Source organism: Camelus bactrianus, chromosome 5, assembly GCF_048773025.1.
Source record: "Camelus bactrianus isolate YW-2024 breed Bactrian camel chromosome 5, ASM4877302v1, whole genome shotgun sequence".
Lineage (NCBI taxonomy): Eukaryota > Metazoa > Chordata > Mammalia > Artiodactyla > Camelidae > Camelus > Camelus bactrianus.
Window position 1 is genome coordinate 58,645,703 of NC_133543.1, and position 25,883 is coordinate 58,671,585.

General features: G+C 39.6%; 1 protein-coding gene across 4 annotated transcripts in view; it reads right to left on the reverse strand.

The window, feature by feature from the left end:
* Positions 1-25,883, reverse strand: part of TTN (titin) — a 269,061-nt gene that overhangs the window by 233,350 nt on the left and 9,828 nt on the right. For all 4 annotated transcript variants that reach the window (XM_074363962.1, XM_074363965.1, XM_074363963.1 and 1 more), the window contains 28 exons: positions 23,921-24,206; positions 23,396-23,548; positions 22,612-22,749; positions 21,182-21,313; positions 19,748-19,885; positions 19,022-19,159; positions 18,404-18,541; positions 14,939-15,232; positions 14,706-14,828; positions 13,223-13,504; positions 12,899-12,964; positions 12,100-12,358; positions 11,826-11,886; positions 11,494-11,709; positions 10,302-10,444; positions 9,214-9,419; positions 8,420-8,653; positions 8,069-8,313; positions 6,896-7,152; positions 6,612-6,776; positions 6,345-6,513; positions 4,542-6,235; positions 4,117-4,398; positions 3,400-3,666; positions 3,039-3,311; positions 2,652-2,915; positions 2,297-2,557; positions 357-617 (listed from right to left, as the gene is read on the reverse strand). In XM_074363962.1, coding sequence (XP_074220063.1) covers positions 357-617; positions 2,297-2,557; positions 2,652-2,915; positions 3,039-3,311; positions 3,400-3,666; positions 4,117-4,398; positions 4,542-6,235; positions 6,345-6,513; positions 6,612-6,776; positions 6,896-7,152; positions 8,069-8,313; positions 8,420-8,653; positions 9,214-9,419; positions 10,302-10,444; positions 11,494-11,709; positions 11,826-11,886; positions 12,100-12,358; positions 12,899-12,964; positions 13,223-13,504; positions 14,706-14,828; positions 14,939-15,232; positions 18,404-18,541; positions 19,022-19,159; positions 19,748-19,885; positions 21,182-21,313; positions 22,612-22,749; positions 23,396-23,548; positions 23,921-24,206 — 7,145 coding nt within the window. The remainder of the gene's footprint in view (positions 1-356; positions 618-2,296; positions 2,558-2,651; positions 2,916-3,038; positions 3,312-3,399; positions 3,667-4,116; positions 4,399-4,541; positions 6,236-6,344; positions 6,514-6,611; positions 6,777-6,895; positions 7,153-8,068; positions 8,314-8,419; positions 8,654-9,213; positions 9,420-10,301; positions 10,445-11,493; positions 11,710-11,825; positions 11,887-12,099; positions 12,359-12,898; positions 12,965-13,222; positions 13,505-14,705; positions 14,829-14,938; positions 15,233-18,403; positions 18,542-19,021; positions 19,160-19,747; positions 19,886-21,181; positions 21,314-22,611; positions 22,750-23,395; positions 23,549-23,920; positions 24,207-25,883) is intronic.

A 25,883-nucleotide genomic window follows, 5' to 3' on the forward strand; every position in this document is an offset into this window, starting at 1 on the left:
GTACAACATATAATAATTTTTCTACACTTGAATGAGATGAAGGTTGCATAGCTGTATGCATAACAGCTTCATCGATGGACTGGAGAAAAGAGAAAGAAGAACAGAGAATGGGAGCATCTAATTTAGCTGTTCCACGGCTGGTACCTAAGAACTGGCTCCCTCACATCAACCCGTCTTATAGACAATCTCGCACCTTGTGGTATATGGCTCAGAAAGAAAGTTCAGAGAGTTTATAATGATTTTGTGAAATATGGACTTATGGCATCCAAAAATGGTTATACCACTTGACTTTCAAAGTAACTGTCAAAAAACATAACATGACTTGAAATGGATAAATCTGCTATTATGTCACTGACCTTCAACTTTGAGTTTGGCAGATGTTTTGGATGTGGCCACCTTGTAGGTGTATTCTCCAACATCATCTAGTTTAGTGGCAGCAATGATAAGTCTCCTTTTGTGGCCATCAGATTGACTTTTGATGTTGTTACTCAGCGGGAGGTGTTTGCCATCCTTCAACCATTCGCCTTCCGAATCTGGGTTGGCAACTTCACATTCAAACACCGCTTCCTGGGATTCAGCTACGGTCTGATCTGTGAGTGGCTTAGAGATGGCACCCCCTTGGGAACAAGAGAAATACAAGGGTGAGTCCTTTAAAAATACTTATAAAGAAATCTTTACACAACTAAATATAAAATATCAATTTTTAAAACATGATTTTTGATTATGAAATGTCTAATAAAATAATTTTTACCCATATTGAGAAGGTACCACAGAAAGCCCTCATTCTAAGTATGTTATCATTGATAACGAGGGAAAACAGTGGAATCAGGAAGGTTCTGCACAGGACAAGCAACTGTTAAGCTATACAGAATTCTGAGAACTTAATGTGCATCACATCACATGGGTGGGCTCTAACCCAGTTCCTTCTTCAAAAGCATTCTACTTAGTTTTCTAAGGATGGTTTCCTGGAAATGTGTCTAACATTTGACTGGAAAAGATTTTGCTGAACAAAATGTCTAGTCATCGATGTTTCTAGAAGATTAGGGATTACTATATAGTGAAAATCACTATTTTTGCCTAACGTCATCTCTTCCGTGAAGTTCTCCCCCACTGCCTTCAGTGCTGTCGTCCACTCACAGAGATGATTACTCGTTCAGCAAGTTAGTTGCTAGCGTATCCGTTCCTCCCTAAACTGCAAATTCCTCAAGAAGACTATCACGCCTTATTAATTTTGATATTCTGAGTTCTTAGCAGTGTCCAGTCCATGGTAGGTACTTCAAAAATCTTGGGTGAAACTACATAGGGGCTCCTGGTTTTTTCTTGCTTTCATGCATTTAAAAACATGTAGTTTATATTAAAAAATATCAAAGCGTAGGATCTGAAAGTTTGTTTCAGAAGTTTTTTCATGGTCATATCTCTGAGGAAATCTTATAATGTAATAAAGTATAAACAATGAAACTGTCATACCAAAGAAGATACACTATTCAAATCTGACTTGATTTTACTACCAGATGTTATGGACTATGCAATTTAATCTCAATGTCATATTCCAACTCCTCAGTACTTATATTATAATGCACCAAAACCAATTAATGATGACTTCTAGTTTTTTCTTGACAATTTGGTTTACAATTTTGATTCTCCATTTTAAAGCCAGGAACTTCTGCTGAATGAGAATGGTCTACTTCATGTCACAAGAAAGAGACATGAGGATACACACATTGTATTATATTTTTAAAATACTCATTGGGTTTATAAAAAAGGATGAAGGGAACAAATGAAACAAAAGGGAAAGGAACAAGAATGATAAAAAAAAGAAATATGTCTTTACAGTAGGAGAGCTTAAATAGAGTTCAGTCCCACAAATGTGAATTGACCGTCTATCATGTGCAGCATACTGGACTATATACAAAGGTGAGAAGGAGGCAGTTCCAGATTTGAGGAGCTTATACTCAGGTGTGACAAGAAGAAATGGGGAATAAGACAGGTATTTGAGGCAGGGCCATGAAAGAGATACATATAAAGTGATCCCGAGGTCGGAGGAGCAAAATCTTATACAAATGGAAGGTCAAGGAAGTTCTCCACGGAGGAGATGACATTTGAGGTACATCTTCCTGGAAGAACATGTGGAATTTATGCTGAGGGGGACAGTGTTTAGAGTATTACCAGTTTTGAGAAAAGCATAAGCAGAGGCATGGAAGTGGGAAACTGGTGGGAATTCGGGAGGAAATGGGCGACAATTTCTTAAAACAACTGCCCCACGTAAGAACTTAGGTTAAATGATGAACGTACTAACCTGCCACGGTAAGTTTTCCAGATGTCCTATTTTCTCCAGCATAAAATGTATATTCCCCTTCATCATCTTTCATCATATTCAGAACTGTTAACTTATATATTTTTCCATGAGCTTCAATTTTATATTTAGAACTGGGTTTAATTTCCTTGCCCTTAAAATTCCACAAGACATCAATTCCTGAGTGGGACAGTTCAACTTCCAAAACCACATTTTGGGTTTCTGTACAGGTAAGGTCACGAAGACCTCTGATAATTTTAATTTCTGGGGGCAAAAAATAAAATAACCACTGAGTTATTATTACCCTGGGAAAACAGAATGCTTAAAATAACACCAAGTTAGATGGAAGAATTCTTACTTTCTACAGAGAGATCACAGCTGGTTTCAACTCTGCCAACCACCAGCTTGTAAGGTCCTTCATCGGAAGCATGGGTCCGATTAATCACTAGCCGCTGCTTTGTGCCCTTGACGATGGCATGCACGCGATCATCAGGCTTGATCTGTTCGTCATTTAAGTACCATTTAACAGACGTCACATCAGGGACTGAGACCTTACATTCAAGCACAGCCTTGGTGCCCTCAATCACGTTAACATCCTTGAGAGGTGTTATTATATCAACACCTGCAAAATCACACACACAAAAATAAAATACTGATGAATATGAATTTTGTTGGAAATGCCTCCTCATTAAAGCCCTCTACCTTGCCTGACAAGTGTACACATAAAACTGTAAGTTGCACTCACTGTAGACAGAGACGCGCCCACTGGTTGACAGTCCAAGGGCTGGAATGGTGAAGGAGTAATGACCAGCATCCTCCTTGGTCATGTCTTCGATAAGTAGCATGTGTGACTGTTTGTCTATCACAATGTGAACCCTGTCACTGGGCTGCACTTCTTGGCCATCTTTCATCCATACACCTTCCACATTCTCTAAGGACACTTTAACTTCAAGCTGAACGATGTCACCCTCACAGACTTTTTGATCACTAAGTCCTTGTAGGATAGCAATGGGGCGGGCTGCAAAATACGGGGAGAAAAAAGAACGTTATGATCATTTATTATCATAAAGATGCTCACTGCAGGCTGAAGGAATGGGAAGACTTACGTTTCATCTTCAGTTTACAGGTTGTCTTTTTCCCATCGACAACAAAGCTGTATTCTCCCTGGTCCTCCTTGGTCACATCCTTTACTGTGAGGTTCTGACGTCCACGGCGAGATGTAATTGTGTACTTGCCGTTGGATTTGAGCTCCACATCATTATGATACCATTTGCCTTCTATATTTTCTGGGGATATAATGCACTCTAACTCCCCTGAAAATGATTCTGGGACTTCTATGTCCTGAAGTTCTTTCAGAAACTCAACAACTGCACCTGACACATGAGATAAGGAGAAATTAATTTCTCTGGAGAGTTATACATCTATTCTTAGGATAGAGAAAATTCCTTGTAAATCTCTTATCTGTCCCCTTGTAGACCTCTTCTCTGACCCTATTCTCTCAGGAATATTCTTAATCTCTCACTGCAGGACTAAGAAATAAATTGTCAATAAAAAGGAGTTATTTTAATTTTTAAATTAATTTTAAAGCACAGAATTATATCCCAATAAAAATTCTAAAGACCAGAAATCAAAATAACCTTGCTTTAAAAAAAATCCAAATTGTTAATCTTCTTAACTAGCAGTATATATCATGATTCTTGCTCTGAAGCTTGTATCTAACTCCCAACAATTCTTTTTGTGAAATGAAAACTGCATAGCTAATTTTATCACATGCTAAGGGTGACTTTAACACTTAAGTAAACAATGAAATCATTATTTACTACCTTCGACAATAAGTTTAGCTGTTGTTTTTATGTTTTCATCTTCCGCAAGTACACAGCTATAGTCTTCAGCATCAGACGTGTCGATTGTCAGTATGGAGAGGAAGTGAACTTTTCTGTCAGAGTGCATCCTATATTTATCTCCCGTGTGAATCTCCACACCATCTTTATACCATTTCACTTTGACAAATGGCTCTGAAGTTTCACATTCAAAGGTTGCCATGGTGTCTTTTTCCTTAGCAACAACATCTTCTAATTCCTGCGTGAAAGTGATCAATTGCTTGGCTAGAAAAAAGGGGGGAAAATCACATTATATTAAATTAAATTCACAATTTGGATAGTGGGAAAAGAAAATAAAAAGACTACATCACTGGATACTCATGGATAAATAGAAACAGATCCATCAAATGGAAGGAATTTCAAATTACCTTGGACCAGTAAGAATGCGTGGCTTGAGGTTTCCCCAGCTATGTTAATGGCTTTTACCATGATGCTGGCAGAGTCCTCCGCCGTCACATCTCTTATGACCAGCTCACAAACATTGTCTTCGGGCCAGTACCAGTAGATGCGGTCGGAGCGTTCGATCTTTACACCGTTTTTATACCACTCGCATTCAGGGTCTGGTTTTCCCACCACTCTGACCCGGAAGTGTGCATCAGCTCCTTGGCCCACTGTTTGGCTTTGGATTCTTTCAAAGATTTTGGGGGCCTCCATACTAGGACTAAGTTCAATTTTATCAGGTTTAAAACTGGGAATAGTGATTTTGCCTTCTTCAGCAAGGGCTTTCTTCTCCTCTTCAGTCAACTCTTTGGTCCAGTGGAGAAGTTCCTCTTTTGTCTTCCTTAGAAGCTCTTCATAGGACTCATCTTTCTTACGAGACTTGAGCTCCACGGCAGTGATGGCTTCGTAGTAGCCCTCCTCAGTCCTGCGTTTGAATTTACTCCGCAGCTCTTCTGACTCTTCGGACACTTTTTCATGGGTAATTCTTTCCGCCCTTTTCAACCTCACAATTTCCTTGGTTTCAGTGGTGTCAACAGGTCTGTCTACTTTTTGTACTTCAAACTGAAGTTTTCCAGGCTCATGGACGTGAAACTCGGGCTTGGGCTCAGGGGCTCGCCTAAGGACAGACCTGAAATCTTCCTTCTGTTGGATCTCAAGCTTCACTTTATGCTCTGTCACACCTTCAGGATTCTCTGCGGTGACTTTGACTTCACCTGTGTCATAAGATTTGCAGTCCACAATATCCAGATAATGAATGCCATCATAGCGAACTCTGAACCTTTTGCTTTTGCGGATGAGCTGCCCATTGAGGTACCAGTTGACTTTGGGCTGAGGGTAGCCTGTCACCCGGCAACGGAATCTGGCAGTCTCCCCTTCAAGTACTCTTACTGGCTCTGGGAACAAGACAATGTCTGGCTTCTGCTTCTCTTTCTGATCTGTTGTTACACCTGTAAGGGCACCTTCATGAGCCATCCGCTCTAATTCTTCAATTTTCTGCAAGCCTTTCCTCCCCTCAGGCAATTGAGATTCTTCCACAAGACTCTTCTCGTCTTTCACAATAAGGGTGGCAGATGTGTGATCTGTTCCGTATTTGTTAGTGGCTCTGCAAGTAATGACACCGCTGTCTCTGGAATATGCAACTCCGTAATCAAGGCTGCAATACCCAAATTCATTGATCATCCGGAGCCTGTTGGCTGCTTCAAGTGGCTTTCCATCATGCAGCCACTCCACCACCATCGTTGGGTCACCAATTGGCGTTAGCCTGCATTCAAAGTGGGCAGGCCCAAATCGCTTGAGTCTTAAGGAAGTGAGTTTTTTCTTGAAAAATGGTTTCTGTTGCTTCTCTTTGTCATAGAGGTCACCCTCTTCCCATTGTTCTTGACCGTATCGCAGGTGGAGGGGCTCCAGTTCTGGGGCTGCGATCTCCTTTGCTCTATATGTCCCTCGTGGGATGATTAATTTTCTCTCTGGCTCTGGCTCTGCAAACTCGACTTCAACATTTACTTTGCATCTTGTGGTGTCTCGGCCAGCCTTATTAATTGCTGTTGCCGTGTACCAGGCAGAGTCTTGGCTGACAGTGGAATCGATTTTAAGGGCAGCTTCTCCCTTGGTGCCTTCAATTCTATAAAAAGTGAGGGGAAAAAAATCATCAATACAGAAGTAGTCTTTGCTTTTCTGGTTACTGGATTTGTATAATAAGCTTAGTTTTATTATTTTTTAAGTAAACTTACCTGATTTTTGGATATTTGTGAGGTACAATGATCTCACTGTTTTTCAACCATACAATGTCAGGATTGGGGTTACCCGTAGCTCGGACTTTCATTTCAAGTCGGGAACCCTCCTTGACATTGACATTTTTCAGCTTTTCCACAAACATTGGTTTTACCTGATGTTCCACAGCTGAAAGAGAAAGGTCATGGTTCACAGTGAGTAGGACTGAACTACCTGTTCACAACCCAAGTCACAAGGTACTTTCTTTTTCCCTCAAGAGCAGATACCTTCTACAGTCAAAATCACTGAAATCGACGATTTGCCTGCCCTGTTTTGGGCAACCACAGTCCACTCCCCAGAATCACTAGGTGTTGCAGGGACAATAATTAGTGATTGGGTACCATCTTCTTTAATGACTACTTTATGGGTATAGTCATTGACAATTTGCTGGCCTATAAAAAAAAAAGTAAAAAGGAAAATATGTTAAAATAGTTTGTTATTTTAAAATTGTTGGATGCACATACAAGCTTAATCTTGTGTTAATGATTTGTGAGAAAAAACTTATACTTACCATCATGAAACCAGAAGGTCTCGGGCATAGGTCGACCCACAACCTTTAAGTCAAATCTGGCGGTTTGCCCTTCTAAACATTTGAAAGAAGCGGGTTTCAACACAAAGACTGGCTTATACAGTCTCTCAAGTTGTGACTCATCTGTTTCCTCCAACCTCCGTCCAGGGGACATCCGTGCAGGGGACATCCGTGCAGGGGACATCCGTGCAGGAGACATGCGTATTGGAGACCTGCTCACTGAACGTGGAGAGATGGATCTGAAAAACAAAGGCAAAGCAGAATCTTTTCAAGAGGTATAGAGAAAAACGCAACAAAATGAACCTCTTTCTTCATGTTATTTTAGAATTTACTTTGTGTACATATTAGAAGGTATCTCAACCTCACTGGATCCAAAACGGAATACATTATTATTGTCCCCAAAGCTGTGCTGTTTATATACCATCAATCTCAGTCAGCAGTTGATCAACCCAGCCAGGAGCCCGGCCTCAAAATCTTAGAATGGTCCTTAACACTGTCTTTCCCTCACCACCTGGATTTAATTAGTCACCAAACCTTTTTGGTTCGGCTACCAAAATATCTCACTACCTATTGATCAGTTAAATAAATAAACGAACACATTTATGGAAAAAGAAAAATAAACTTCTTTATCCCTGAAGAGGAAAAACACAGAAATTATATTTGAAAAAAATAACCAAAACCCTATCCATACATTGCAGCCAGATTGGCTTGGAATAGATTTGAAGTGCTGACACTAACACACAGGCAGGCTGAGAACCAAGGGAATTTTTATAGGATCATGGAGACTCAGTGTTCCCTCTTCCAAAATAGTAATAATTCCTGCACTGCAGGGTCATTGTATAAATTAGAGATAATTTATGTCAAATCAGGTGTTAAATACACCTTTATAGCTTTCATTACATGAGCTATAGCACTGGCAAAACAAATAACACACTAATGAAAATGCTTTGCTCATCTTACGTATGGGCAAGAAAGAAAAACTTGGCAATCAACCATCAGTGTGGCTAAGGTGAATGTCTGTGCTATCTCAGCCTTCAGTTTCTCCCGCCCCCCCCCCATGCCCCCCACTGCCAACACAACAGCAATTTGCTACTGAGATATTTGGTGTTTTAAACAATTCAAATACTAATCAAGCTGAATTGTCGGGAGTCTTACCTGATTCTGCTCACGGGCTCTGGCGTGGGTATGTAGGTTGGGGCACTAAATGGTGCAGCAGGCTCCACGTACAATTTCCCAGAGCAAATTGCATTTCCTTTAATATTGCTGGCAAACGCGGTATAGATGCCCTCATCTTCCGGAAGAACAACAGGTATGCGCAGACTAGCTCTGCCATCTTGTAGAAAATCCATTTGGTATCTCTCTCCATGTCTAATGCGCTTGCCATCTTTGTACCAAGCAATCTGCAAATATCATGCATATGTGAATAGATATAGATAAAATAGTTATTCTATAACCTATCAGTGTCTTTACTGTAACACAGAGGTCTGACGAATGTTTGCATTTTACCTTGGGTAATGGATACCCAGACATCTTGCAATGAAAAGTAACGCCCATCCCTTCAAGAATTCTGTAATTCTTGACTCTTAAATCAAATCCTGCTTCCACAGCTTCAGATTCAGAAATGTCAACTGCCATCTTTTCTTCTCCATCTTCTTCAAGAAGTTCTTCTAATGTAGTCTTTATTATTCTGTATTCAATTTCTTTAATAAGTCTCTCTTCAAAGGAAGAAATGTGGAATTCCTGCAGAGTGAAAAAGATGACAGTTTTTTAAAAAGATATATCCTGACTGATAGAAATTCTTTAAGAGTGTTAGTCTCAGAGATAAGATTTGATTAAAATTTTCAACTGAGAGAAAAAATCTAGAAGGCTTTGTTTGCTTGTTTTTGCTTTTTTGTTAGTTTTTCAGTGACAATTACATGGGTCACTGTTTTGTTTTTTAATCTGCATTACAGTAATCTTTGTTTACAGTTCATGCTGAGGCATCCTGGGTCAATGGTATTCAAAGAGGATGGGTTACATTTGAATATTCACCTTATGGATGAAGGAACCTTGGCAGTAATGAACTTGGTGGTGCTAGTATTTGTCTTTTGCCTGAATATATGTAATCTCTATTTCTAAAGACAGATGTGCCACATGCAATAAAGATTAAAGAAACTCTTCAGCAATGAACTTGGACCTGCCTATGGTAGTTTAACCCTGATCCATCACTTGAAAATGAAAATATCAAACAAAAGAGAGGCATTGTGGGAGCAAAGCATAATTTATGAAATGATTCACTTAGTCATTATGGTTATACTCACCTGGTCTTCCACAAAAGTTCTGACCATTACAGTATCTTTGGCCATTTTCTTCCTAATTAAGGCCTGTTCTTTTTCATACTCCTTTTCGTACTCAGAACGTATAAATCCAGGTGCTATTTCTCCAACTTTAGGTTCTTGCACAAATGCTGTCACTTGTGTCTGGTAAAGCATTTCTTGCTGGGACTTCATCAGTGACTCATAATCAGCTAGGAGTTACGAACGTAAGTTACCTTTTAATGTTCTTATGAAAAAGCCTTCATGCCACTGTTCATTCAAGCAAATCTTACATTACAGAAAGTTGGTAACCAAAAGCCAGAGTTACCAAATTTTACTGTCAAGGTGCTAAATATATACTTATTACATTGAATTTCAAAAGACAAACTTACATTAACAAGTCAAAGCAGCCATTATTATTGTAGAAAGAATTTTGTATTAGCAGTCAGTCCTTTGGGATCTACCCTAGAGGTCTTCCTAATTTGCTGGGTGGCTTTTGGTAATTCATTTGTTTTTCCAGGTCCCGAGTACTTTATCTGCTAAATGGGGATAATATCCTAACTTTCTCTAAGGGATTTTGTGCAGATCAAATGAGACACAGCATGGGATGTTCCACTAAAAATGTGAACATCTAAGCAAAGGTATATGGAGACCCACAGACACATTTCCTTTAGCCTAATGCTATCACACTTTTTTCCCAAATTATTTACGAATATTGAAAATCCTGATTTCTAGCTTTTCTTTAAAACTTAATCGCATGCTCTAGCAACACTGAGCCTGCCTGGTACGTGCGTGCTGGCGACAGCACGTGGGGGTAGGAAGCTGCTGCCCCCTTGAGGCAGGGCATGTACTCTCCAGTTTGCCACTGTTTCACTATGCTCACTTACGTTAACTGCCTCAATCTGGAAGGCAACTGGATTTAGAATCCCTGCATTTTCAAAGGCATGATATGCCTAGAAATATTTACACCCAGAGACGGGCCTCAGCATCAGAACCAGAATGATGCAATAAGTCTTTTGACAATCGAGCAGCACTGCTACTTTCCTGAGTTTCCATTCCTATATGCACACGGAGCTATTCAGAGTGGCACTTACATTCTTCAAGCAAGGAGGCAGATGCAGAAGTTTCGCCGTGCTTATTACGAATAACAATAGTGTATTCTCCAGCGTCATCAGCAAAAGTCATCGAAATTACCAGTCTGCACTCACCAGTTTGTTTGTTGTAACTCACTTTGTATCTTTATGGAAATGAACAAACAAAAAATTTCAGTCTTAAATCACCCTTATGGGAGTAAAATAAACCTTATGTGGATCTGTAGTATAAAATTCAATGATCCTATGACTAGGACATTATGCTGTACACCAGAAATTGACACATTGTAACTGACTGTACTTCAATTAAAAAAAAAAAGTTCAATGATCTTAAACATGGGACTAAGTTCCACCATAGAATGTAACTATCAAATGTCTGAAAATTGAGGAAAACTCATGGACATGAGTCATGAGGGCCATGTAAGTTAAAATTTTTATTTTAAAGAATATTCATATGTTCTTTAAAATAAATAATAGAACATAACCCTCCTAGAATCAACCATATGGAAATAAGGGGCCTCAGTGTTTACATTAGTAAATGATGAGGTCATTTAAACACTTATATATTTCTCTTTGTTCATTATTCTGTTCACTTTTCTGTGAAGATCAAATGAATAATCAAAACAATACATTTCTTTAAACATTTTGATATTAAGCCTTTGGTATACTACATTTCTTCTCATTAAGCTATGACAGCTACATTTTTAGACTGTTTAAGTTGCAGGAAATTCAAAGCTAAACTTTATACTCAGGTGCAGCAAACTTATTAGCATAGGTTTTCATGTATAAGTATAACTAGCTTTCCTCTTCATTACATGACCCTTTTTCTTTTATCTTTTGGTGACTTAATTATTATGCATTTTAATTGAAAGTTGTTTCAGATTCTTTCTAGAAGAATACGTTGTGCCTATGTGTAAAAATCCACAAAATTTTCTCTATTTCACTAGCACTATAAATGAATCAAACTAGACTGTGAAGAAATTTATCTTCCATCCGCTATCGTCACATTGCTTTATTTCTCACTAACAGTTTGTACAAAGACATGAAAATACCCCTAAGCACACTATGAAGGCTCCTTATTGCAAGAGCCTACCTTTGAGGGATGGTGAGTAAGTGATTCTACTTCTCTCCCTCGGCTTCATATATGTATCAGACAAACCACAGAGAACTCTATCAGATTCAGTCATCAAAATACCTGTATCCAGTGGTTAGAGGAACACCGGATTTTTTCCAGTAGACATGGGGCTTTGGATTGCCGCCAACCTGGCATTCAAAGACAATGCTCCCACCTTCCACCAGTTTCTGGACCACTGGTTTTGTGATGAAGAAAGGAGCAGCTGGTTCTCCAGGCCCTGCTTGTTCCTCTGTGATGCTAGTATCAGTCATCACCACATCTCTTGCCTCGACAAAGCTGGGAAGAGAATTCCCTTCATATTAGCTTCTGCACTACAATTTGCCAATGGTTTAGGGACTGAAAAATCAAAACACTACTACAACAAAAATTCATCAGCAAAAAAAATGTTTTACCGTTTCTCTTCTGTGGTAATTTTCTCAGCCACAGTTGTTTCCTTTTCAAACTCTTCTGACACTGGAAGAAGACAGAAGTTTCTCTTGTAAGTAAGGCATTAGTTTGTTTCCTTAGTGACATCTGCTTAGCATGACAGTTAAATTGACTCCATAATCTACCCTTCAATTCTAAAAGGGGATTCCATGACGAAGTGTGCAGAAACCGTCTTGTGGAAAGAAGTGTCAGGTAAGAGTGATGGCAGGTGCGGAAGGATGCGGGAGTGTGGCCACTAACCTTGCACAGCTAGGTAGCAGGATGTGCTGACGGTCCCAGCCTCATTCACGGCAGTGCAAGTAAACCGTCCGCTGTCTTCTGCAAAGGCTTCACGAATCATTAGACGAGCAATTCCACTCTGGAAGGTTATCTGGAAATCAATGGAACTTTCTATTTGGTAGTCTTCCCTGTACCATGTCACTTTGGGGGATGGGTATCCAGAGATGTGGCACTCCAAGGTGACAGATTCACCTTCTATAACAGTCACGTTTTTCAGGCCCTGAAGAGACAAGAAAAAGGAAGTATTGATACGTGTGCATATTCACTCATCAACCCTATATATATATATAATAACAAATGTGGGGACTTGACCTTGCTAATTCTAATTGTCATTAAAATTTTTTTTTTAAGATCAAGATTCTATAAAAGATTTTTTTTAAGATCAAGATTTCTAGTAAAGAAATTCCCTTGGATATTGGAATATTCCCAGTTTGAAATAAATATAAGGTGTTTTCAAGTCTGTAAGGTGGAAATGTATTAATACCATACAATGGGGCAACTCTGTATCCTCTGTTATTTGCACATATTCAAATCCCAACCAAGCCTAAAGTCTCAGCAGCAAATGCTGCCTCTTCAACAAAGCTTCCCATGCAATCTTCAGTTGGTCCCCCTTTCCTTGCCAAGTAGTATATGGTCTTAAAATTTACATTTGTAAATGCACTAATGGCATTTTCCAGTTTGAGAAACTGATCATTGCAGATATTAAAACTATCTGATCCGACATGCATAGGGTTCAAACACAATCAATTTGTTTACTCACCGAGACTAAAGTTGGTGGAGTAACAGGGATTTCAACCGGTGCAGGGACTCTTGCGGTTTCTGTCACCTACGAATTTTACAAAGGATGTTAACAAAATGTCCACGAAGTTAGGGGAAATCTCATAAACTCTTAGCACGTGTAAAACTGTAAGAATTATTTGAGAAAAAAGAGCTCCAACTGACACCACGCTCCACAGCATGAAGTGCGAGCATGGTGAAGGAGAAAGGCAGGACGCCTGGTGGACCACTTCTGGAGTACAGACTGGCAGGCGCCTGGCCCTGCTCTGTAGGGAAGGATAAGACGGCGGGGGCTCCAGGGACCAACCTTGGCTTCGCGAGCCTGCAGTACTTCCAAGCGCTCTTCACGGACCACAGCCCCAGTGATGCTCACCCCTACTTCCTTCTTCACCTCGATGCCAGCCTGACTCTTGTAAGTTTCTGGTATGTCAGCAAAGGGAAACTGGGGTGAAGGGGTGGGCTCCGCTCTCACTCGGGCCTCAGCAGGCTTCACGGTAGGTGCCTTCACAGATTTGGTGACCTTCTGAGCAGAAGACGTGGCTGACAACTCTTTTTGTAATGTGGCAATAGCGCTACCGGCTATTGATGCCTAAATGGAAACGGAGTCAGAAAATAAACATACTTAACCGCCATCCCAGTCATCACTAGGAAGCGCTTTGCCTCTAGCCTTCCTGTGGCAAGAGTCTATTTTCTATATGGTCCTTTTTTTTTTATTGTTCTCACTGTTGCTCTCACAGTTAATGAAAAGTCAGCTAGCGATAAGCCAGTTATAAAGCTCACTGTCATTCCTGCCAGTTTGGAAAATATATTTGAAAATATCTTTCTTAAAGAGTTGTCTTGAGGGTTTCTTATTTTATACTCGTATCATAAAGGGACTGAGGGGTCTTCCAAAGCTCGGTTATGAATTTTCACTTAACCATCTCAGTGAAGGCATATGGGAAAATACTACAGTGAGAAATTAAACATCAAGAAATTATTAAAAATACTTGGTTAATTCCTAAGAACTACTTCAAAATAGCACATTTAGGCTTCAGCCACAAACCTGTGTGAAAGGTGTAAATGGAGACACTTAGAAAAATACTTTAAAGGGTTCCTGACTCTTTGTATTCTGATGCTGTCTGTGGTTACTTAGTTTCAATAATAATTTGAGACTATCTCAAAGACAGGTTTTAAATGGACCTTACAATTCTTTGAAACATGCAAGGTTGTGATTCAATGTCTTGGATGTATAAAATAAAAACAGTTGTGCCTAATTTTGAGGGCTAGGAGGCACTGTCCACTTGCTAAAGTTTTTCCATGTATTCACTTGCCCCTGACGACAGAGCTGAGGGGCAGAGCCAGGGATGCTAATGCAGAGCCATGTGATTCCAGCCCAACCACCGCACAGGACCACGTCTCCATCTTGCTACACTGAGTATATGAACATATGATGTCTCAATGTCTGCTTGATTATTGATATCCATTCCCATTTAAGTCACTCTGCAATGTCATCCAGCGTAAGGAAAACTGAACTTGTAACACACCACCTTTTACGAAATGTGAAACAGAGAAAAGCCTGGATGAATTTGTGTCTTCTCAGAGGTGTAAGATAATCACCTGCTACCCTAGGCTCACCAGGCTGGGTGAGTTTCAGAAACCAAATTTTAGGGGCTTCTAAGTTCACCAGGAAGGCAGAAAGACCACATGAAAAAGAGGCCCACATTGGCCCACGCCAAAGATACTCTACATCACACGTGAGATGCTTCCCACCTCTGAGCCTAACATTTCTTCGTCATGCTCTAACTTCTTACCTCATATCCGTGTTCTGTCTTGGGAACAGAAATTTTTGAAACAGTAAAGTGAGGGCTTGCTGTGCGGGGGCGTTTATCCACATGGACTAATCTTTCACTTGTTAGATCTGTAGTTTTCTTGATCTGCATCGAAACAAAACTCAGTGACCCTGCTGTTCACCACAGGACCATGGCAGCTAAGCATGCGTCCCCGTGAGTGGGGTGAACAACCCTGGGGGAGGGGGTGGACTCACCTGTGATGATATGTGCATTCCCATTTGATCAGTAGTTGTGATGTGAGTCTCAGAAGGAGCGTGGATCACTCTAGGCTTGACTGCTTTAGGGACAACATGGGGTTCGGAGGCTGGACGCGGGGGCTGCTCAGCTACCTTCGCGGCGGAAATGTGCTCCTTGTATCCATACTCCAAAGTGGTCTGCTGAGCGTGTGACTCTTCAACATGCCCGGGTTCTCTCGGCTCCCGAACACGGGCCTGGTCTACAGCAGCCACCACTGTGGCTACAGCTTCCGCCTTTTTCCCCACGCCCACCTGGAGACAAGGTTTCCAGAATTAATACACAGTAAGGTCAAAGTCAGGTTGGGGCTCCTCCCAGGATAGTCGTTAAGAACAGATGAGTGATGACAGACAGAAGGCACCCATGTTATACAGCTATGTTAACGTCTCCAGAAACATGACTCCAAACTGCATTTAGGAACTAAATATTTCACTGATTATTATGACGCACAGACACCTAGTTAGATACACTCTATAAATCCCTGCTTTGTTGCATTAGACATTAAATCTCATAAACACAACATAGGATAACACTATACATCTATGAAACAGTAAGGAGATTTTGAGTTTGTCTAGTGTTTTGTCCATGGCAGACAGTCAGTTAGCACTTGTGAAATCAGAACTTTGGGGCTGGTTATCTTCACTGATTACTTTTACTGCTGATCATTTAGTCTGGTGTCAATGCAATGACAGCGATGATAGAAACTCACTCAAATACTGTCATAGCCCTATCGAGAAAAATCAGTTGCTACAGAGTCGTACAGTTGCATGCCAATCTGAGATAACATGAAAGCTTGTGAAGATGCAGGGAACATATTAATTTACTTATAATTCCCTAGGGATAAAAATTTTGTAATCTATTAGAAGTCTCTTTCTTAAAGCACATGAATGGAGATATTATGATGAAAATGAAAATGTTATCATCTTTGGATTCAAGAGAACAACCTTTCACAGTGAAGCTCAATTCACTTTCATTATTACTGAAAGTTAAAGTGAAGAAGGAAACAAATATTGTTTTCTCATTTCCATGAATCTGATGATCATCGACGCAAACAGTTTGCAAAGGAGTTTCTCTTTTAAAAAAACGGTTGATGTGGCTCACATGTTATCAACGTATTGCAAAAATCGCATCACTGTGTGCATCGGCGCTCTTTAAAAGAATGCTGGACTATTTTATTAATGCCCAGTTTTCTTTGCTGCTGCTGTGAACAGAATCTAGATTGCATCTAAAATGTTTTTCAAGTATGCTATCTTCATATCTGTTAAATTATCCTCTGAACCATTTAAGATATAAATGAAGTGTTTTTGAGATGAAATTGGGCCTTTGGTGATCACAGGCTTCATCTAGTTCTCCTTCTAGGAAGCCACAATCTAATCTACCTTGAAGGGTTGCAAATACTATCTTCCCTTTCGATTGCATCTTAGAGGAAACTACAAAATATAAGTGAGGCTTAGCTAAGTTAAGTTTGTTTATCTCTTTTGTTTTCTTTTTTAAAACCATATAGGCCATCAGTTGATTTTAATTTTACAGATGTTTTTAAATGTTAACATCTTCAACAGATTATACATATATGTTACTTTGCTTGTAGAAATACTGCATTTACATTCTATCTCATTTGAATCTTTTGACCAGTCTATGAAATAAGTTGAGTTTTAGTTTTATTTATTTTAATAATGAGGAAACTTAGGCTCAAAGTAATTGTCATTTGCCAGCTGAAATATATGAAGGTCGTTCTTAACTTAAAATTTATGCAAAAAAGAATCTTGATTATGGTAGGGTATTTTAAATTGGGGGAACATCCATATATTTTTTTCCTGAGTTACTGTGTATCAATTTATACACATTTGCTGGTGGACTCATGTACTTCTTTTGGTGGACAAGCATGACGAGCCCTCTACGCTGGCAGCTGCTTTTATCTCCTAGTGGACTCTAATATCCCTCAGATTTTTGGAACCCAGATGATCAGGAAGAAGAATTGGACTAGGAGACCCCAACTTGTACCAGTCATATGCTAAGCATTAATTTAGGAGACACAAAGAAAAGTGTTATTTAATTTGGCGTTTCACAATAGAAATGCTAACCCGTCCCCCGGAGGAACTGGACTGAATCTAAATGTCTCTCACGTTTTGCGGACCAGTTAAGCAGTTAAATTGAATAGCAGGAGCACGATGACTCATGATGGATGAAAAGTTATGAGAGCTGATGATGGAATGGGAAGAAACAATGCTTTTCACCTCCACCGCATCAGTTTTCATCTCCTCCCCCAAAAGATGAACTTGCTCTTATCTAACAGCAAATCCTTTTCTAGTTCTTGGCAGTGTGGCTGGTTCAGTGGATTTTGCAGTGGTAACTATTTCTTTGGGTATAGACATTTTCTCAGCTTCCATTCTTAGCTAGTTTATAACAGCAAAAAACTTCAAATTTATGTGATTTGGAACAAACAAAAGTGCAAATATAATCACTTACGAAGTATGATACATATTGGAATTTTTTATCAATGAGAACTTCTAAAAGGCTGATATGCCATTCAATATTAGACTTGGGTAAATGTTTAAAAAGTTGATCTTAAATCACGTCTTAGGAAAAAACCCAAAGATGTAAGGATATAAAACAACACTGAGGGAAATACAGACAGGACTCAGTCATAACACTAAAAAAATTTTTAAAACTTCAGTTGCTAATTTCCAAATACTATATCAGCAATAAAGATGAAAATTAGGTAAATAGATAATTTGGGGTACAGTGTCATGGGAAGTAGGTTATTTCATGGAATTGTCATAGCCACCAATAGATGCTACAAATAACCTTTTCATGGCTTATGTGTATTTGTTCTGGTTGGGTAATTTCTTCTCTAGATTTTAATAGTGCATCTTGTTCAGCTCTAGTGGGAGCTACTACAGCAGGCACTATAATTTTCTCAGTTTCTTTTCTCATCTGATATTTACAGGGAGGAAAAAAAAAGTTTCACATGATAAAAATTATGAATAATTTCCTGAAATGAGTCCATTCTCGAATAATGTAATATGCTGAATTTATCACCCCCTCAAAACATATATATTCTTGACAGTAAGAGTCATTCTTTACTTATACACTTTAAAAAAAATGTGTATGGAGTATCTTAAAAATTAGCCTGCATGCAATTTTAACCATCAACTTCTAGAGAATTTCTAGATGTCAATAATAAAAAGTGGAAAATAATAGTGAAGAGATCAGTGGGGAAAGTAATACATAGTAATATTAACAATAATAAATAATTGGGGTTTTTTTTTTAGTTTCCAAGTGTATATCTAAAAACAAATTGGTTAATAGGGTCATAAGAAACTCTGAGATTGGGTGATTAATGTATTACAATAGGGGATTTCACATGAGATTGGGTATTAATGTGTTATAACAGGGGATTTCACACTTGGAACAGCAATAGTCACCTTTTCATGAGTTACTTGAATTTGTTCTTGTCTAGTAGCCATTCCTTCTCTAGTTCTCAGTATTGCTTCTTGCTCTTTGGCTTTAGCAGTAGTAACTGCTATTGTAGACAAGGCAGTTTCCTCAGCTTCCTTTCTCATCTGATTATTACAGTAAAATTAAGGTTTACATTGCACAGGGCTTCAGACACATATGGTATGACCCTTCCCCCCTCCTGGTGGGGATGCAAGACAAAGTTATTCAGGGTTAACCACAAAAAAGAAGTTAACTTTCACTGGGCAGTGTTTGGACGTACTGACAGGGAATCACAAAACTCAGACATGTTAAATATCAAAAAAAAATCTGCAGATGATTCCATATATTGTTTTTAAAAATCAGGCTAAAGATGCTCATCTTCATGCAAAGGATGATGGTGAATAAAGTGAATTACAAACATTACAGATGAAAATCAAGTGTGCAGATAAAAGTAATGGTAAGCAGTCACACAATTACCATTTTGCTTTTAGTTGGAGATTCAAAAAGGAAAATACAGATTAATAATTCATACCACATTGTAGTTAATGATTTACTAGAAATTAGTTTAAGGATAAACTTTTCCCATTTTGAATATCTGTATTCACCTTTTCCTGAGTTATTTGAACTTGTTCTCTTTTGGTAGTGATGCCTTCTCTAGTTCTTGATACTAAATCTTGTTCTTTGACTTTGGGTGTGGCAACTATGACTTTGGGTACCACTGTTTTCCTAGTTTCTTTCATCATCTGGTCATATGACAAGAAAAAGATGAGAAAAATCGTCATTAAGTATCATACCACCTTGAATAAAAGAAATGTAAGTCAAAACTGAGAAAGGAAACAAATTTCTTCCTCCTCAAGGACATTTAATCATTTGAGTTGCTTTGATCACCCATACTGTTTCACTGGTAACAATAAGAAAAGTTCCATCTAAAAGAAATAATGCGATGAGCAATAAAAGGATGCATTTCTCAGTCTCACATTATTCTTATTATAATCTATGGGAAATGCCAGCACAGTCAGAAATCACACATACTTTTGCATTTTACCAAGTGACTTATACACTGGCATCTTCAGTAGAAAAATATTAAATATGAAAGTGAGTTGTGATACTGTGTTAGTGACAACCCAAAGAATGCTCAAAAGTTAGGAGGAAAGTGGCAATGAAAGCTAAGTAGGTAGCAAAAAGGTCCTGAGAGATTCTGAAGTTTTTTGTTTGACTTATAAGAAGAGGGAGAGGTGAAAACGTGATGATTAAGACCCAGGATGAAAATGTAGGTGGCTTGCAAACGGAATGAAACAAGAGTGAATTTCACACCAGCAGGAAGTCATCACCTTTTTGTGTGTTATGTGCATTTGATCTTGCTGTGTGGCAATTTCTTCTTGAGCTCCCAGAATTGTTTCTAGTTCTGTGGGCTTTGCAGTGGCAACTACCACCCTGGACTCAGCAGCTGTCTCAGCTTTCTGTATTATCTGATTTTCAGGGTAAAAGCAAGATTTGAGTTTCAAAAGGCACAAAAGAAATGGCAAGATATCCTTGCCACATTCAGGAGAATACAGGATGCTTCAGGATGAGAGAGAAGGTATCACAGTTCCATTTTAAGGGCATACCGTTGGGTTTAAAAACCAGACTAGCCTTCCTGGGGAATGGGTTTCTCTTCTGCCCACCTGCCCCTTAGCAAATTGTCCTAGAAACTGAAAATGTCTCCTCTCTGAGATATGTTGACACATTAGAGAACTGAGTGAGTGCCCACTGGCAAATGGCTAGAAAGCTCTAGTCAGACGGAACTTGCCAGTCACCAGCATTGTAATGGCAACAGGGATTTCTATGCCTTGATTATGCCAAGTAGGTTTCTTGTCCATCCAAAATCTCTCATTCACGGGAAGGAGAGGGAATTTTATCCAACAGCCTCTGGTCAACTTTTTAAGCATACAGTGTTCTGAGCTGGACCTCTTTAAGAAACTCACACAACACTGTAAATCAAATACACCTCAACTAAAAGAAAAAAAGTAGCTCTGGGATCAGCAAGGAGCTTGAGATCAAGAGAGGTTGGCCAAATTGGGACACCCTCAAGGTCACCAAAATCTACTTGAACATGAAAGAATTCAGAAGTTGGCTCTTTCTCGACCCTTTAAAGCTTGATTTCATACATGGGAGAGAAATAGATTTGGTGACATTGAGGTTGTTCCAACTTGGCTCTCTTGTATCAAAGCAGCAAACACTTCTGGGTCACCGTTTATCAACTAGGAATTAGGGCACTTTCTGAAGAAGTCCTGGTCATCCCTGATGTCCAGTAATTCCTCACTTTCCCTCGGTATTTGGTTGGACTGTTCATGGCTGATGTGTGTGTGTGTGTGTGTGTGTGTGTGTGGTGTATACATGTGTCTTACCACTATGTAAAGTTTGTATGTTACAATCTAAGTGACTGAGGGCTTAGGCTGTGTGTGAAAAAACTGACTTTACCAGTGGCTAACTGGGCTGGAGTGACGTCTGTCGTCCACTGAAGTATGCTCTAGACACATCACTCGTGTGTCCCACACTATTCTAAGTAGACAGACAATCTCCCCCAAACTGATCAGTTGAACGGAAAATTGTACAATGAGAGCAGAATATCCATCACGAGTTTCAACAGTAGACATAAAGAAACAACAAAAAGAAAAAGCACAAAAGACTCCTCCATTTAGAGGTTTTGGTCAGAGGGTACATGTAGCTGGCTGGAATTCTATATTTGTCAACAAATTACAAGGTATTTATAAAATTGGACTTACTGTTTCTTGAGTTATTTGTTTTTGTTCTTGTTTCGTAGTAATTTCTCCAGTTATTCTAGTTTCTTGTTCTTTGGCTTTAGTCGTAGAAATTATTACCTTTGGTACAAATGCTTTTTCAGTTTCTTTTCTTATCTGAAATCAGTGATAAAAACAACATCTTACTGTCACTTGATCTCTAATGGAAGTGACACAATGTTTATTAAATATAAACATTTAGGAAGTAAACATTTAAACATACAGGAAGTAAAAGAAGTCCTTTTTCCAGAGATACCACTAAATAAAATAATCTCATTTTTGTTAATATGACCATGCTCTTTCTTTAACTGAATCATAAGTTATGCTGCTTAAATAAAAAAAGTTGGATTCAACACTGTTTGCTTTGGAGAGTGCAGTCTTCTTTAAAAAGACTTCCAATTTTTATCAATGGATATATGGCAATGTTATCTGCACCACTCTGTCATCTAAAGGTGATCTTAAAGCATAAGGTATTAGAGTGGAAGACTTTAGAAGTAATATTTTCTGACCCTTCAATTTTATACACGAAAAATCAAGCATAGACAATTTATAATCTGCAATTGTATATTGTTGCTTCGAAAATTTTTCTCAATATTGTGATGGTTTGGAATACCAAGACTTACTTTTCTAAAATTGAGATATAAGGAGAAAAGTTTTAGAAACATCCCAGGCAAAATGTTTTCCAAATCCTTAACCCCCCCCCCAAAGATATTGTGTTTGGATCTGGACACCTATGGTGTCTATGGGGGGAGAGGGGCAGTTTTCCCCCATTTGCCTCTTTGCTGTCCTCAGGCATCATCACTGAAACTCAGGATCTCAGGGTTAAAAGAGGCTTGAAAGTTATCTTCTGAATCCACCCAACTGACAACTGGCTTCACTGGCCAACCACCCTATCAGTTGGGTTCCTCAATGCCTCCCATCATGGGGCTGCCCTTTTTTGCTTTTTCTGGTCATTCGATCTGGGAAGGACCTGCTGTCCATCTCCCTTCAAATCCATGTTCAAATGTTCTTCTAAGGAGTCAGGAAACAGTTGCTAAGCCTGTTTCAAAGCAATGTGTATTCAGAGTTCCTTTCCACTCTTCCCAGTCCCTGCCTCCGTATCCATCTCTCCCTCCTGGCTTTACCTTCATCATAGTCACATGTTTAGTCAGTGCAACTCCAGTCAGTGTAGATGCGACCCCTGTCTCAGTTCCCAGCATGTGTTCACAGAGATCCCTTTTGTGTCCACAAGGGAAGCGTTAAGTGACTGTAAGGGACTCTGGCACCCAGCACCCAGGACTACAGAGATAGAGGGGATTTTATTAGTGCACTAACAACCATGTTGCCCATGAAACAACACCCTTCAAGGTAAACATTATCATCTGTCTCAACACTGGTAATCACAACAATAATTTCGTATCAAAAACGGACTTCACCTGTTCATGAGTTACATGCACCTGCTCTTGTTTTGTCATCATTACTTCTCTGGTTCTTGATTTTAATTCTTGTTCTTTGGCTTTATCGGCGGCCACTACTACCTTAGTGACAGCCATCTTCTCTGCCTCCTTTTGGATCTGATTTTCAGAGGGGAAAGGAAAGAAATACTTTAATGCACCTTATATAAAAAGTTACAATAATAAACCAGGATGAAGGCAGAAATGTCACACAGGAGAGGATAAAGGGGAAAGCTAGAGTGATTTTAAACTATAACAGAAAATCTATTCAAATGTGAGGATGGTAAATGATCTAAGATTTATCACATCTTTCAGCTATGAATCAAGTGTCACATTTGTTTGGAGGAAAGTAAAAGCAAAGGTCTTTGGGGGAAGCTCAGAGGAAGGTAATGTCAGCCCTGAAATAATGGCTTCCCTCCTGGCTCCTGGAGAGACTGAGCCCGGGACGCACACACCCTCTTGTTCAGTGGACTTGCTCTGCTACCCTCTGCCTGTTTCATCTCAGAAGTGCCCTGTGGATCCTTCGTCCGACTTGCTGTATTGACTTTCTGAGAGCTAACTCTTGCCTGCCTACCTGCCTGACATAAACTGGGTATTTGGGGCATCTGTATCTTGAACACCTTTGGTACCTTAGACTGCCCTCTGCTCAGAAACTCATCAAAGTCCAGGCGAGGATGGGCTCAGCGCTGTCCTCAAAACTATCTGAGCATTGGTTCCACCTGGGACCTCCACATGCAAAACTCGGTCTTGATGGCCCCATGCATACCTGTTCCTGAGCAGGTTGGATGTGGGTAGCAGTCGTGATTGTCCTCTGAGCAGTCTGCTCTACAGCGCTGATAACTGGTTCTCTCACTCTGGCCATATCAACAGCAGCAACAACGGTCGCAACAGCTGCACTTTTGTCAGTTTCTTGCTTCACCTGCATTGGCAACAAACAAGCCCATTACTTTTGGGAAGGACACGCCCAGTAGAAAATACAAAAAGAACGCTGGAAACCAAGCTACCTAGAGTGAAACAGACACATGCATAAGCATTTATCACTGACAAGAAAGATACGGTATGTTTGGCTAAAACCTGTGTGTCATGAAAATCTCACGGATTAGAGCCTTGGTCCCAATTAGAAATGCCCTCACAAAGCATAAGCCAAATCTGGTCTTCAGTTTCTGTTCTGCTCTTATCCGTCTGTGCATTTCCCCTTCAACCTATACAGACTCATTTCACGGCAGGATTCTGACAGGAGAAAGCAGAACGTGAAAGGAAGAAAAAGGAAACAAGACTGCTCTGGCAGTACCTCTGCAGCACCGGCAGCGGCAGCGGCAGCCGCTCTGGTGATGGTCACTTGCTCCTGCATCCCGTATCTCCCTTCCCATCTCTCCTCCGTCCTGATCTGAGTAGCGCTTGTCACCGTGGTTTCTCTCATCTCAGCCTCAGCTGAGGCCACGTAGCCCTCCTGCTTCCAAGGCGGAGGAACTTCGGGGCCTGGGGGCACGGTAGGCGTCTGAGTCTTTCTGGCGAGTAACGGAGACCTAACAGATCTGATGGGGGACGTGGAGATCCTCCCTGCTGGGGACACGGACCTGAAAACCAAATGGCAGAAGTCAAAGAACCCCGAGACAAAAAAACCAACTCTCTGGGTCATCAGATTTGAATAATGGAAGAAAAACCTGTAAGTGTTTAATTTAAGGCAGTTTTAAAATCTGTAGCTCAATAACCTGTGCAGGGGCAAATAATGTACTTGGAAGTAATTTGTTTTAAATCTCAGTGAGCCTTATTCTCATCTGCTTGTAATTCTGTAAGAAAATTAGATTTAATTCTAAGCTAAAGATTTCTGTCCCCTGCCCCACTTTCTCGCATTCAGAAAAGTCAAGACAGCAGAAGGTGCTTCCTTCAAATGCAGCCAAAGAAAGGACACAGCAAATAAAGTAATCATAACTCTAAACTTCTCTGTACTCCCAATTCTGGGGGGTGAAGGGATGTCAAATAGGTGTTGAAGGAAGAAAAGTTTCTGTAATCTAAACGCCTGTGCAGCTCAAGGCTAAATAAGGCAAACCTTTTTCATTTCCCTGCTGAACTTCCCACAGGCTTCACTGTGCCCATATGCCTTATAAATCTCCAGGTTTTCTCACTACTCTTTGAGGAACATTTCTGGGTGTAAGCTGTGTAACACACTTTGGAAACTTGTTCTTGTCAAAGTGTGGTGAACTGCTCTTTAAAATTTCTTCTGTATTTTACCCTCATCATCACTGTATTATACCCTGGACTTCTGTTAAATATCCTTCTAGAGGCTGTGGTAACTGGCTAATTTGAAACCTAAGGATTCAATAGCTTGTGATTAAATAGATAAGGTGGTTTGTTCCAAAATGGTTTTCATTGCTTTTTATGTGTGTCCAAAGTGCAGTAGCATCAGTTGAAGAATCTGGGTGCTAAATTCTGGCATTTATAGCCAAAAAAGACAGTTCCTGAGCTACAGTAATAATTCTATGGGTTAGTCAACTATTTTAAGATAAAATTTTCCTTAATTTCTTTTGATAAGGCTTATTACACTTTTGCCTCTAGGTGGCAGTACTGCCTTATCACTGCGTTTACTGTATCTAGGAAAACGTTTATAAATGTATTCTGGCACTGCACAAGGTATTTAACATACACTGATCATAAATGAAACAATTATTCTAACTAGGGCTCAAGGTGCAGTTGACACCTGCTCTAAATTACTGAGTAACTTAACAGTGCAACATTACAATATTAACCAAATTCGTGAAGAAATGTTTATTTTCTTTAACAGTTTTTTGGTGAAAATCAATTTACGTTTTGTTAAGTGGAGTTGTAATCAGCTGACAGGACATCTAGGGGAACATGGCTCTATTCTGAAAGTGACGGCCTTAGAACTCTAACAAAGACTAGTTTAGAATAACAAAGGGTTAACACCAATTGAAGAAAAGCAAAGTAACATGTACTTGCAAGTTTCAACGTGTGCCTTGTTTTTGCTGTCCCTAGTAAAGTGGGTTTAATTCAAACAGAATTAAAGACATGATTAGCATGACTTGAGTGATCAGCAGCAGGTTGCAGGGAAGCCCATAACTGTGAAAATCAATGTAATTTGAGTCACTAAAGTGCTTATTTCTGCTCTTACAATAAAAAATAATCCCCTGGTCGCAGCTAGATACAATGTACCTTATTCAATGAAATATGTTTGCCTTACTCTATGACAAAAAAATCAAGATTAAACCAGGAAGCACTTGAGGAAGTTGTTTATC